Source organism: Manis pentadactyla, chromosome 17 (genome assembly GCF_030020395.1).
Source record: "Manis pentadactyla isolate mManPen7 chromosome 17, mManPen7.hap1, whole genome shotgun sequence".
NCBI classification, from domain to species: domain Eukaryota; kingdom Metazoa; phylum Chordata; class Mammalia; order Pholidota; family Manidae; genus Manis; species Manis pentadactyla.
In genome coordinates, this window is record NC_080035.1 from 38297632 (window position 1) to 38312355 (window position 14724).

At 37.1% G+C, this 14724-nt stretch overlaps 1 protein-coding gene across 2 annotated transcripts in view; it reads left to right on the top strand.

Moving 5' to 3' along the window:
• Window positions 1-14724, top strand: part of SLAIN1 (SLAIN motif family member 1) — a 53202-nt gene that overhangs the window by 9572 nt on the left and 28906 nt on the right. For both annotated transcript variants that reach the window (XM_036893751.2, XM_036893752.2), the window contains exon 2: window positions 4281-4420. In XM_036893751.2, coding sequence (XP_036749646.1) covers window positions 4281-4420 — 140 coding nt within the window. The remainder of the gene's footprint in view (window positions 1-4280; window positions 4421-14724) is intronic.

A 14724-nucleotide genomic window follows, 5' to 3' on the forward strand; every position in this document is an offset into this window, starting at 1 on the left:
ATCCTGCCTCCAAGCCTGGCAATGACTGATCGTTTTCTGTCTAGATTAGTGTGCATTTTCTATGTTCTTATAGCAATGAACTCTTTTTTCATTTGGTTTGGCTTCTTACAATCAAGATAATTATTTTGAAATTCATCTGTGTTGCTACATGCATCAATAGTTCATTCCTTTTTATTGTGAGGGCAATTATATTGGACCTAACTGGTTTGTCCATTCATCCTTTAATGAACATTTAGGTTGTTTTTAAGTTTTGGCTATTACAAATAAGTCTTTGTATGGATACGTGCATTCATGTCTTTCTGCTAAATACTTCTGAGTGGCTGGAACAGACAGCAGGTGTTAGTTAACTTTCTAAGAAGTTAAAAGTATGTTAACTTTTTAAGAAGCTGCCAAAGTCTTTTCCAAAGTGGTTATGCCATTTTACATTTTCACTCATTGTGTATGAAAGCTTCAGTTGGACCACATTATCACTGATACTTGCCATGGCCAGTCTTTTAAGTCTTAGCTGCTATGATTATTTCCCTAATGATTAATGATGGGCATGTTTTCTATGTGCTCTTTGCCATCCATAGATTTTTCTCTGGTGAAATGACTTTTTAAATCTCCTCTCCAGTTTTCTTTTTGTGGGGAAAAGGCTGCTGCTCAATATTGAGTTTACAGAGTTTTTACATGGAGTCCACATACAAGTTCTTTTATCAGATACACGATTTGCAAATATTTTCTCCCAATTTGTGGTTTTATTCATTCTCTTAATAGTGTCTTTAAAAGAGCAGTTTTAATTTTGATGAAGTCCAATCGATAATTTTTTTTCTTTTACGAATCATGCTTTCAGTATAAGAAATGGTATCTAAGAAATATTTGCCAGCTCAAAGACACAGATTTCACCTGTGGTATCATCTAAAAATTTTATAATTTTAGTTTTTATATTTTTGTCTGTTATCTGTTTTGAGTTAATGTTGGATATTGTGTGGAGTATGCATCAGAAATTAATTATTGCATATGGATATCCATTTGTTCCAGCACCACTTGTTCAAAGACCATCATTTCTTCATTGAATTGCCTTTGTAGTTCTTCAGGAATCAGTACACCGTATATCTGTCGTTCTGTTTCTGGACCATCCCTATTTTGCCTTTGATCTCTGCCATGCTAAACTCTCCTAATTACTGTAGCTTTGTAATGCATCTCAGTCAGCAGCTCTCCAGCTTTGTTGTTTTATAAAGGTTGTTTTGGCTATTCTAGGATCTTTGCATTTCCATATGAATTTTGGAATCAGCTTTTATATTTCTACAAAAAGCCTGTGAAGATTTTGGTTGGGATTTTTGTTAAATAGATCAATTTGGAATAATTAACATTTTAACAGTATTTAGCCTTCTGACTCAGTGGCCATGACCTTTCTTTCCATTTATTTATATTTCTCTCAATGTTTTGTAGTTTTCATTGTACAGGACTTGACATCATTTGTCAGATTTTTTCTTAGGTATCTGATGGGTTTTTATGCTATCAAAAATGGAAAGTGTAATTTCAAAGATAGGGATTGTTGCTAATATAGAAATTCAGTTTCTGTACGCTCTACATTGATCTGGTACCCTACAACCTTACAACTAAACTCTTCTTGAATTTTGTAGATTCCTCAGATTTTTTTTACATAGATGATTATGTTATCTGTGAATAAAAATGGACTGACTTCTTTCTTTCCAATCTCAATTTTTTAATTTATTGCCTGATTGCATAGGCTAGAACCTCCAGTCCCTGTCTTGTTCCTGATGTTAGATTAGCAGAAAAGCAGTCAGTCTTTCACCATTAAGGATGTTGTTTTTGTCAATTACTTTAATCAGATCAAGGATATTTCCTTCTATTACTACTTTGCTGAGAGTTTTTGTCCGGAAGGGATGTCATGCTTTTTTCTTTGTGTAATGAGATTATCACATGGTTTTTCTATTTTAGTGTCTATGATAGGTTATACTGGTGTTTGAATATTAAGCCACCTTTCGGTTCCAGGATAAACCTCACTTAGTAATGAAGTATGGTTGGACTCAATTTGCTAAAACATTCAGACTTTTTGCCTCTTTGTTCTTGTGGGATATTGTTCTTTAATTTCTTCCCTTGTAACATCTGTGTCTGGTTTTGGCATCAGAGTAATGCTGGCATCATAGACTGTGTTTGGATGTGTTCCATCCTCTCCTAATTTTTAGAAGAGTTTGTGAAGAATTGGTGCTGTTCTTTAGATACTTGGTAGAATACAGTAGTGAAACCTTCTGGATTTGGTATTTTTTTGTGTGGGATGTTATTGTTTATATGTTTAAACTTTCCATCCTTTTAACCTGTGTGTTTATATTTAAAGTGCAAACATTATAGACAGCACATAATTGGGTCTTTTATACCCACTTTAAAAATGAGGAGGAACTAACCCACATGCCCATGCCCATCAGAATATTCCCCTTTAGTTTTTAGTGGATAGGATTCTATCCAGGACTAATGCCTAAACCAGTCTTTGGCAAATGGGAATAATGGAATTATTATGATCAGTTTAGCCCAGTGCCTCCACCTCTAGCCATGATCTCCAGACCACAGGGGTAGCATCGGTGATGCTCTGTGGCTTCACCCCAAACCTTCTGAGTCAGGTAGGGTAGATCTGCCTGTAATCAGATATTAGCAATTTGTATTTTCACAAGCCCTCTAAGATTTTGATGCACCAACGGTAGAGAACAACTGGCTTAGACTAACCTTTACTTAGGGGTCTAGAAAGAGCTACCCAGCACTGGGCAGTTGAGGGGGTCTGTTAGCAAGGAAGGGTGAAAAGGATGGATTTACAAAGGTAAGTAATAACCTTGTCATTGTCAACTGAGGTGGAGCCCTGAAATGTGAATTTTTAACTAATCAATATGCTCTTCATGAGGGCAGGACTGTGATCCACACTCTAAGGGTAGAATGAATATATCAGGATACTGATTAAAATAGATATTTTAGAATATGCATTTGTAACAGGAGTTAGCAAACTGTCCTTCATGCAGATCGAGACTACTGCCTGATGTGTATGGCTGGTCAGCTAGATTTTTACATTTTTAAATGATTGAAAAAAAGTCAGTACTATTCCATGACATGAAAATTAAGGGAAAGTCAGGTTTTAATGTCTATAAATAAAGTTTATGGGAATATGGCCATATTTATTCATTTATTCATTGTCATCTATGATGCTTTTGATCTACAATAGTGGAATTGAGTGGTTTTGAAAGACTATGTGGCCCACAAAACCTAAATATTTACTAGCTAGCCATAGAAAAAGTTTGCCAATGCCTGATCTATAAGAAGAATTTATCAAAGAATAGTACATTCCCCAGTGATCTTGGATAAGGTAAATTAATTAATAGGTGGAAGTCCTGATTATAATCAGTCAAAGAGTGAATAATGAAGTATGTTATTTCAAGTATGCTCATTAGAATTATGGTAACTTTAAAGGATTATTACTTTAATGAGATTTGTGATTAGAATACAGCTTTATAAAGCAAGGTCAATTGCTAGAGCCAGTGATTATAATTTTCTTCCTTTTTTTAGTCAACTGTTGGTTAATCCTCAAGATGGCGCTTTTTGCATAAGCCTGTCACTGAAAATGCTCTGAAGTCCACCTTATTAGCACAGTGTATCAGTGAGAGGAAATCTTCACTTTACCTTACAGCGCCTCACAGTGGTTATTTTTGAATCCTACCCATTACTCTGTAATGTAGATGAAGGCCAGCTCTTCTGAAATCGTATCTTTGAAAGCTGTTTGGCTTTAATGAGAAAGAAGCACATGCCAAATTTCATGCAGATTTGAGATGGGAAACATCTGATTATTTAAGGGTTGAGAGAAACAACAACTGAATTTCACTTACTTTTAGACTTAATTTTTTTTTAAAGCATATAAGATTTGCCTGAAGTTACATACATTAGCCCAAGTTCATGTAAGATTCTGTTGCCAGAAAAAGAGATGCAGGTGTTCATTTCTAGAAATGTCAGTGAGGTGGTCGGGGCATCGCAGTGCCTGGCCAAGGTTAGGTCAGTAATAGAAGTCTGAGACCTCTGACTCTGTGAGACATCACTTAAGAGCTTCTGAAGTCCTTCCCACTAAGCCACAAAAATTATATTGTTTGGGGATATATTTGCCTCTTAAGAAATAATTTGGTGTCTGAAGTAGTCAAATGTGAGTTCTGTTTCCATGGAAACTGTTAAATAAATGTTTTCTCTAGAAGCGAGGTAATCTCTATACCTATATAATACCTATAATGTAGATTTCTTTTTTTAAGGTTATATGTTGGCTCTTCAAAGACATTTACGTCATCAGAGAAATCCCTGAGCCCTCTGCAGTGGTGTAGACACGTCTTGGATAACCCGACTCCGGAGATGGAAGCGGCAAGGCGCGCCCTGTGCTTTAGACTGGAGCAAGGTAATTATGACTCCGTACACTTACATTCGTAAACTCTTGCTACTATCATCATTGTTTTTGTTGCTGGCTTTGGAGTAGGCATTTAAATGGAAGAACCTCACCCTGAGGTGCAGCTGTTGCATGCAATTCACTACATGTGTGTTACCCATCAGGCTTTCTCAGTGTAGAATATATTTAGTTTCATGCTTGTTTTTAGCCAGATTTTTAGCTTGTTTTAGTTTGTATTTTAAAGTCCAAATTCACATTGTATTTTTTTCATTGTTTGCAAATATACCAATACATAAAATGGGTCAGTCTTACATTCTCTGGGGATGGTGAGGTTGTGTGGCTAAAATCCAAGATAGGAAACTGAGGTTCCATGGGGACCTGTATACTTTTCAGGGACCTTTTGAGTTCCTTTAATATTTAGTTGGAGGTATAATTGGAAGTCCTGATCTTTGTAAACTGGGACATAATCTTCATATTGTGTGTAACATAAGTTAACTTACTGAGTTCAACTTAATTTTAAATGAAGAAAAAATTAGGACTGTTATAGAAGCAAAAACAGGAAAAGGAGTAGTAGGACTCTACTCCTTGCCATTTGGATAAAGTAGACTCCTAATTAAAGCTGTAATCATTTAGGCTTTTGATTGTCTCTTAACTTCTTAGTATCTCTTTCATTCTCCAGGAACACTGTTCTGTTCCTTGGACTGCCTGTATCCTATTCACACTGGAGCTTGAAAATGCAGATTCCCATCCCTTCCAGATTAAACAATCAGAGTAGCTGGGAGCAGGGCCAAAGGAGTCACATTGGAATGCACCAGTGTGATTCTCATGCACGCTGAAGTGTGAGAATGCTGCCTATGAAGCTCTTCAGGGAGAAACAGTGGTTATAAAATAGTGCACATGATAAGACAAAGTATATAATAGATAACACTTCTTGAGTTCGTAATTTTGTGGCAGTCAGTACATTAAGTTTTCGACATCCTTCATTTTACTTAGTCTATGTGAGGTAGGTACTACACTCATGTCTAGGGACAACTGAAATGTAGAGAAGTTTAGAGGATTCCTATGGCTGGATACCCCAGACACAGAGGCAGAGCCTAGGTCCCTCTGACTCTGCAGATGGTCCTTAGCCAGTATTCTGTACTTTTTTTTGGCACAGTCATCTGTTTTAAATATTAAGGGAAGGCCAAATGAAAAAGTATATTTAATTAACATTTTAACTAAAAGAAAATGTGATTTAGAAATAGAAAGTTGAAGAGTGGTGGGCATGAAGGAGTATTCAGGCCAAAACTTGAGACAGATGCATCTCTAAGAAAGCAACCATCTCTAAGTCAGGAGACTCTACTCCTGATTCTGTTTCTGTTTACCCAAGGGACCCTAAGCAAACCCTTAAATTTGCCTGGGCTTTTCTCTTCCAAAGGTTGGACTGACCATCTCTAAGGTTCTTTTTTCAAACATTCCTTGATTATGACTTTTTACATGTATATTTTTATGTGAGGATTTGGTGCAATTTTATGTGAACTCCCAAATGAAATTACAAACTAGAGTCCTTTTGCTCAGGGGTCAACAAACTTTTTCTGAAAGGTACCAAATAGTAAATATTTTAGGCTTTGTAGGCCACACGATCTCTGCCATAACTAGTAAGTAGCTATAGACACAAACATTAGTGGACAAGGCTGTGTTCCAATAAATCTTTATCTGTGGACACTGAGATTCAACACTCATATTTTTTTTTCACATGCCATAAATCCATTCATTTTTTGATTTTTAAAAAAATTCATTAACAAATGTAAAAACCTTTCTTAGTTGGTGGATATTACAAAAACAGGCTGGATTTGGACCATCCAGGCCATAGCTTGCTGACTCCTGCTTCAGTTCATTTGCTCACAAGGTTACATACAAGGTTAAACTATATAGAAAGGAGGCTTTGTTAAATTTAATGTAAAAAATCCGAATTGATGGTTGCTTTTGAGGTTTTTAGACTGAGAATCCGATTATCTGATTACGTAATTTTCCTATTGTTGGCAAGGGGCTAAAGCAGAACCGTGAGGTCATGAGGTTGTGAGTGATGTGCTGCAGTTAAATTCATGATGTAATATGTCTGTATTTCATACAAGAGAGCTTAAGTATAGAACTGCCTTTTCAAAATCAAAATTAGTCTTTTGGTAAATTTGCATATGAACCTAAATCCTCTTTTGCTGGGAGACTAAATGCCTTTTTTCCCCAAAGATCCATAATCTTCTTAAGTAAGAAATCATCGATTATACTAAGTTGTTCATTGGATAAAAATTCTTTATTTTTTTGAAATTTAACATATATTTTGTAAAGCAATATGTTTATACTTTAGAAAGTATCAATCTTAAGATATTATAAGAAAAACAGAGTCCCATCCCAACCTGCCATGCCCATTTTATTGTCCAGATGCAATTACTTAACAAAAGCTATTTGCTTCGGTTTTGCTGTTCTCTGTCCATTAAATTCCCATGTCTATGTGGCTCCTGCTTGACTTGTGAATTTCTGCTTTGGATGGTGAAGGTTTAATTCTTTTAAGAGCTGTTTCCCCTTTATGCTTTCTCTCTGTGTATCTTCCCATGTAGCTTTTTACCAATTTTAAGGTACATCAATACTCTTATGACAGAATTACTATATCTCATCATATCTAAGCCATGCAATGGTTTATCAGTATATTTATTTTTCCATCAAACTTTTCGTTTTTCCTAGAGTTAATTGTGGAAAGACAACTTACTTGCTTTCTTTGGTCTTTGTCATTAGTTTACCCCCAAGCTCTTCAAATGAACCCTCCTCAGAACAGTTAGACATAAAAAAATCCACCAAGGGTTTTGTATCATTTTGTTTTTTAACTATTCCTCCTGCTAGTGTCCTCTGACTTCTTATTCTAATCTGAACTGGTTCTCTTTAGGTCTGCACACAGCTATGGGACCTCCTTTTTCTCTCTTCCTGAGATTTCTATCCTCTCTTCAGCATTGTATGGACTGTTTCTTAGATGCAATAATTTCCTTCTCTAATATTCCCTCATTGGGTAGAATACTTCCTCCTTTTGCTTTTTGGGGCAAGTAGGAGAGGAAAGAGGATTTGTGGAGGTAAACTCTGAAAACCTCATGTGTTTAAATATACCTTCATTATATCATCAGTCTTGCTCTTGATTGTTCTTTGGGCTAGTTATGGAATTCTAGGTTTGAAACCATGTCCAACAGAGTTTCAGAAGGCATTTTTCCATTATATTTTAGCCTTAGAATTGCTGTTGAAGTCCTGTACCATTTTTATTTCTGATTCTTGAAAACTTCTATCTAAATATCTTAGGTATTTTAGAATCATTTGTTCCTGGTATTCTGAATTTTTTTTCATTTTTTTGTGGTAGACAGTTAGTGGGCACTTTTGAGCAGGAAACTTTATCCCTGCAACATTTCTTGCATTTCTCTGTAATCCACATCCCCCTTCCAGTTTTCTCTATTCTTTCTTTTTAGGAGCTCCATTTAGTCAGATGTTGAATCTCCTAGACTGATGATCTGGTTTTATATTTTCTTCTGTTTTCTATCCTTGATATATTTTTTTGATGTTCTACATTCTTGGAGACTAAAAACTCCTAAGCTCCTTTGCTGCACATTAATTAAGTACTTCCTGTGTGCCAGGCACCATCATAGGGAATGGGGGCACAGCAGTGACCAGCATGGATGGTAAGTCCCTCCCTGAGTTCACTCTCTAGTGACAGACTTTCACTCCATCCTCCTGCTTCTTGTAAGGTACCCTTACTTGTGAATGGTATCTTAAATCTAGAAGCTTTCTGTTTCAGTTTATTTAAGCTAATAGAACCTGTCAGAGTCAGGAGAGGAGCAGCGGCTTGGGCTGGGGAGGGAGCCCGAGGGTCTCAGTACTTTCTTGCATGCAGACTCGCACACAGTTGTCCTGTTTTCGCTTCACCGTAGAACTCCCCACCCACAGTAGTGCATTGTACTTTCAATTCTAGAACCTTCCCAGGTGCTTGTTGGCTTAGCCGTCACTTTGGGCCCTTAGAGCAGAGAATGCTGAAATGCAAGTCCATTACCTAATATTTATCTGTTTTTCATTTCTGGATGAAAGGACCTCCTTAAGCTGACAGTGTCTTCTGTCTTGATCTGTCTTGTGGGTTTACTGTTTAGCTGTCATTCTGGCCGCCTTTTTGTAAGAGAATAGAGAGGAATTCATATTTAGTTCTCCTTATCGAAGAATCCTTACTGGCTTCCGGTTAAGGGGACCCTTTGTCTATGATAGCTAACTAACGGATATCAGAAATTCCAGTTTTAACTCTGTTCATAATACAGCAAAAATATTTAAATGGAGGAATGTGAGCATTCCATATTTTCGAATTTTTAGGTAGCTCTCTACTAAACCATTTTCTTTTGGTTGAGGCTACATTTCTCTTTTTGAACAATCTGCATTTTCAGGTGACAAATATTACTGAGCCTTTTCTTTCAGACCTGGGTTGTTCCCCTGCAGTGGAGTATGCGGTGCCCCAGGACAGGGGCTCCATCCTGTTGATCACACCAGCTAGAAGGTAGAATCAGTGTTGTTGCTATGAGCGAACAGTGAAGTGAATGAATTTTGTTTAATTCTTTTTGAACTCAGTATCACAACTACTACTATAATTTCAGTCTTGCCTTCAAATATTTTAAGATGGAGTGGAGTCTTTGCACCACTTTCCTTACGAGCCATGCCTTTCTTTCTGAAGAAAAGCCGGTGTCACTTTTAGTATCAGCTCGCAGCATTGTTTGCTTATTCACAAGCATGTTTACTTGAATTAGGTTGTACATATCTTACCGCATTTGGTTGCAAAATGACTAGTTGAACTTGGTCCCCTCACTCACCCCAAATTTGAAGGCGTTTCACTAAGACCACCCACTGCCATGACAAGGATCGAGTAGAGATCAGATGTGAAGAGAGGGTACCATGGTCCTCTGCCTCTGTCTCACTCTCACCAAGGGGTAGGTAAGTGTTCTTTAGGGTTAGCTTGGGGCTTCAGATAAGATGCTGCCTTTAATAATTAGAGAACAAATACTGTAGATTTTTAGTTTCTATTTCTTGACCCTGATGTATTTGGGAAGAAAATTACTCAAAAATGAAAGATTAATTCCCTGTAGAACATGTGGAGAGGGAGCCTAGGAGGATTCAAGGCGTATCCGCTGGGCAGGCCTTATATCCCCTCTGGCCGCTTGGTCTTCCTTCCTTCCCCTTCTCTCTTACCCCAGTGCCCTGGAAACTCGTGTTGTTTTCTTGGTCACAAATCATTTGTCTCCCCTGCCTGGGGAGTCAGCTTGGCAGGAGCACACCTGGGTGAGGCTTGTTGGCCTCAGGCTCTCCCAGGATCGCCCCCAACGGTAGACTGCTCATGAGCTCCTTTGGATCGTAGCTTCTTGAGGGCATCTCTCTCTCCTTGCTTCCTGCTCCTGATTTGGGAGGGTGCTCAGATAGCCTTCGTGCTACATCTGACAACTTTGTGACCCTGGGTCTAGATACCAAAGCTTGGTAATCAAGGGCGAACCCATGAAAAGCGTTCAAGTTTGACTTGAGCTTGTGAGAACAGGCCTATGAAAATCCTGCCCTTCTGAACAAAGTTTGTTTTTCTGAAGAAAATGCAGGAAATAAAGGGATGTTTTTGTAAGACTTCATTTTATTGGGGAATAGCACCTGAGTTATAACCATTTTAAGATATTGCTAAAAGAAATGCTCTGTCTTCAAAACTACAGTTTTCTAAATTGGCTAAGAGTATGTGTGTTTAAGATTCAATAGTAAGATTATTTTTGGTGTAAGATATGATAGAATATAGATAAGATATTCTGTATTCTTACAGATGACTCATGTGTATGTGATATGCTTAAATTCTCATATGGATTATATTGACTATTTACATTAATTGAAACTTGTAGATCTCAAAATTTATTTTCCCCTTTACCAAATGTTCTTTTTAATACCCAAGTTTCATAATTTATAAAGTCTTATGTATCAAATAGCATAAACAAGCACCTTAAGCTTTCTCAGCCTCTTCTACAGTTATGTTTATTTGTGGAGTTGTTGTAAGGGATTAAATAAAGATGTTTGTGAAGCAGACACCGCAAAGGCTTAAATATCAGGTCTCTTTACTAACATATTTGAATAATGTAAATAGCTTTTCTGCATAATTGCAGAAAATAACATTAAAAGTAAAATTGCTGAAAGAAAAATCTTCCCATCGTTCTAAGCCTGTAGTCTATTGGTATTAAATTAAGTAAGAAAGCCTAGAATAATTTTTTTTCCCCCCAAAACACTGGACCCTGATTTGAAGACACAATCTTGGATAAAACACAGTATCTTGGTTGGTTCTTCTCTTTTGAAAGTGGTCCTAACAATATTTGTTGTCTTCCATTTGGAAATGCTCTATTTTATGAACATCTTTTCATTTTTAATATGTTTAATGCTTTCCAAGTAGATGAAGCATCTCAGAATAGGGGCCTATACCTCTGTTTCCTTGTGAGTTGCCAATGCTGAATACATTTTCAAGCATGTTTTAAGTTCTTCATGTTTGGTTTTTGTGATTTATTAATTTGAATACATTCAAATTCTTTAGATAAGCAAAGAAACCAATTGCACATTTGGTGTTTATTGGTATCCGACTAGCCAAGCCAAAAAAAGAGAAGAAATCACATGGTAGTGCTCATTAAAATGTTAGTTCTGAGGGTGGAGATTTGAGTCTGTTTTGTCCAGTGCTGTGACCATCACAATGCCTACAACAGTTCCCGCCTCATGGAAGGTGTTGAATGAATGAACCTGGTGGAAGGGTTTCGATCTTGTAGTTAGATTTGGTGCCCCTAGTGTCTCAGCCCGACCTAAGTCTGTGATTAAAGCACCATCTCTGGTTCTCAGTGTGTTGCCTAAGGGCAGGGGGGCCTTTAATAGATGTCACAGGGCTATTAGAAAGATTTCAGGAAATGATAACTTTGAAAAATGTGTAGTGCTATATCAATATACAGACACAGTCCTAATTCAGAACGTTCTTTATATTGTTTTTTATTCAGAAACTGAACCAAAAAGTACAGGGAATCCTTAGTTTGGCTATTTATATTTTATAACTTTTTTTTTATTTGGGGGTGATGGTCTGTTTTATCTATAAATAAACACCCTTATTAGAGTTAGGGATCTCAAATTGAAAAGTTTCATGAGTGAAACTTTAATTTTTTATTTGAGAATAGTAGAAAATTCAAGGCAATCTCTTTATTACTTCTGTTTCTTCTTAGATGTTTTCCATTTCTGACAGTCTTTCTTTATTCCTTATTCTTTCTTTATTCTTTCCCACTTCCCCCAACCCTTTAGAATATAAATAACAAATATCCGTAGAACTTTGATGGGCAGCATTAATTCACATAGTGTCCTAAATTGGAATAAGACTAATCTAGAGTTTTTGGTACATCCATGCATTAAGGCTGGGATGTTAAAAAAAAAAGAAAAAATGGCCAGAAAGCTTATGTAAGTAATTTGATACACCCAATATGTGTCCCACTTAATATGGGGCCAGCTAATAAAAGCTTGTCTTGCCTTAAGATACTTAATGTCCATAACCATTGAATCAGGACTGGTCACATTTGAGGAGTGTTGGTATTATTTTCACAAATAGTGTAGCCCTGCACAGTTACTTTCTTGGGTCATGTTTCCCTGTGAGCATCTCTCATTTCCTCTGGGATTACATACTAAGCAAATGTGAATAGATATTAGCTCTTCATTGAGTTTTCTCTTTTATCTTCATATGGTACCAGTTCTCCTTCTTGTCTCAGTTGTTATTATGATCGAGTGTTTCTCTCTAAATTTAGCCAATGAAGAAGAAAGCTATCGACTAACCCAGTGCTCCGAAGGTGGCCTTTCATTTGTAAAAGCCACAGAGATTGAACTGAGACATTAAGAAGCTTATCAAGTGTCTGTCTCCTGGAAGCTGCCCAGTCTCTCCTTGCATGGCCCAAGATGCTATCTCCATCTAGCTTATGTTTCCAGTCTTGAGGTGCTCTGGCAAATCGGGAACACAAAATTAAAACTTAGTCTGTGCAATTCCTTTTAGGTAAGCTTGGTAAAGGACTCCCTTTCTCATTGGAAAAATAATCTGGAATCATACTGAAATCTTTGTGCAGATACAGGATCTCTTGACAGTTGCTGTCACTCTCGTGTGCTGGAAGTTGACACATCGTCCTCGCTGTGAGCCTCCCTTGCGTCTTTGCTCTTATGTTCACAGTAGCCTCAAAGAATTTGCTTTGAGTGAGGCTTAGTACAGTAAGTAACAAATAATTAGGGATTGTGCTCCTATGTAATTTGCTGTTTCTACCCCATTATATCCAGCAGCATGCATATACGTTTGCCATATACCCCTAAAAAATCCTCCTTTCCTTTCTTTTGCCAATTATGCGTGTGTTTCTATGTGGCTTTTTGTTTTGCATTTCCTCCATGATTAGAAAGGTGTTTATGCATTGTCATAAGTTACTGCTTATTTTAATAATGTCTGTTATAATCTGTAATTGACATGCTATTTTGTTACCTACCCCAATAAGGAGAAAATAAAACAGAGAATCTCCCTAAATAGTTGTTTACTGCTTTCCTACTATTCTTATGATGGATTAAATTTACCTGTATGGCAGTGAAGTTTTATTTTGGTAGGTGTTCATGCCTGTATCTTGGGACCTCTAAAAAATCGTGTCTGTTAATGCAAGGCTTTGTAGACTCTGCTTTTCTGAAACACTGGGCCTTGATCAGAGAGATAATTTAAAAGCTTAGTCATGAAATTAATCACTACACTTTGAAAACAACTGGAAGTTGAAATATTGGTTATTATAATGTCCTGGGGTTTTACATGCATGTATTTAAAAACATAAACATGTAAATATGTATAAATATATACAAATAAACATGTATATGTTAACAAACTTCAAAAATATGTATATATAAATATGCACATACATCATAGTTACTGATTTTAAATCATTAATGTTTGTCATCATAGGTTGAATGAATTAGAACCATAGGAGAGATTCAAATTAACCCAGTATGTTTTTCTATCTGTGATTTGAAGATTGAGACACTCGGAGTATATGACTAACATAGCCTGCTTAAATAGTCCCTAAGAATACCAACTGAGGACATTTTCCAGTTTTTGAGCCCTTCTCCTTACGTGACTACATTGGGAAATGCATTCGAATCCTCCTCATTTTGTGTATATCTGTGAAAGAGCCCAGTGAACACCTGTTTGAAAGTCACAGTAAGGCTTCCTAGATCCCATATGCCTATTTATTAGGTCATGGAGAGCTGTGGAGAAATTAATGCTACTCAGGTTTACCCAATAAAAATAGTAAATCAGATAAGCTGCACGCCATCTGTTACTACTCCAGGGGGCTTGCTTGGGTTGGTGCCAGGTAAAGTCTTACTTAAAGTGAACTTATGGTCTTTTCAGAAAACTTGTACTTCACTTGGGGCAGTCAGAGTTTATGAGAATGAGTCTGTAAGACACTGTCTTTGCCTAGGTTCCTAATTTTAGTGCAGACATTTCTCTAGGTTCTGGGCTCGAGGTATGGCAAGATATACTGTGATCACATAGGAAGCTTATACTTGAGATGATGGTTTGTGAAAAGATCTTCTTACCCTGGTGGTTTGTGGGTTTAGGTCAGAATGTTCTGGTTTGGATAAAACTTTCTGCCAACGTAAAGGAGAACAGTATTAGAATAGTTGACAGCTCCTGCCCCTTCACCGGCCTTAGGCTGCTCTGTAACTGTGTCAGCAAAGGGCCCTGTCCTCTGGGGGTTCCTCTCCTTGTCTGGCTGGTCACCGAGGCCTGCCTCCCTGTGGTATGGAGAGTGAGAGCAGAGGACTGAAAGGTCGTTACTCCCTCCTTGCTTCCTTTTCCCCTGCTTTCCAGGACTCAGGAAAAAAGCATCATTATTTAAGAGCGATGACCTTAGGGGCCTGTGCTTTTGAAGAAACCATAGGTCTTAAGAGATGTGGCATTTGGGACATCTGTTTCCTCTGAAATAGTTTTTGGATAAATAATGAGAGCTGTAAACCTATTCTAATCAAATTGTCGGATATTCAGTATTTAACACATTGACTCTGAGTTGAGGAAAGACTCAGTCTTTGAAATTGTCTAGATAAAAGTAAAAAGCATGCCCATCATTTTGAGAAGGCAGGTTAAAATTCCGAAGAATTAGGAAAAGTGAAAGGGTGAAAAATTTCTGTACTCTTTTTTTCCCAGGTAGCTTCTAGAATATTTTCCTCAGAATTTAGAGAATGTTTTTGCTACAACTTGCTGGAACATTTCA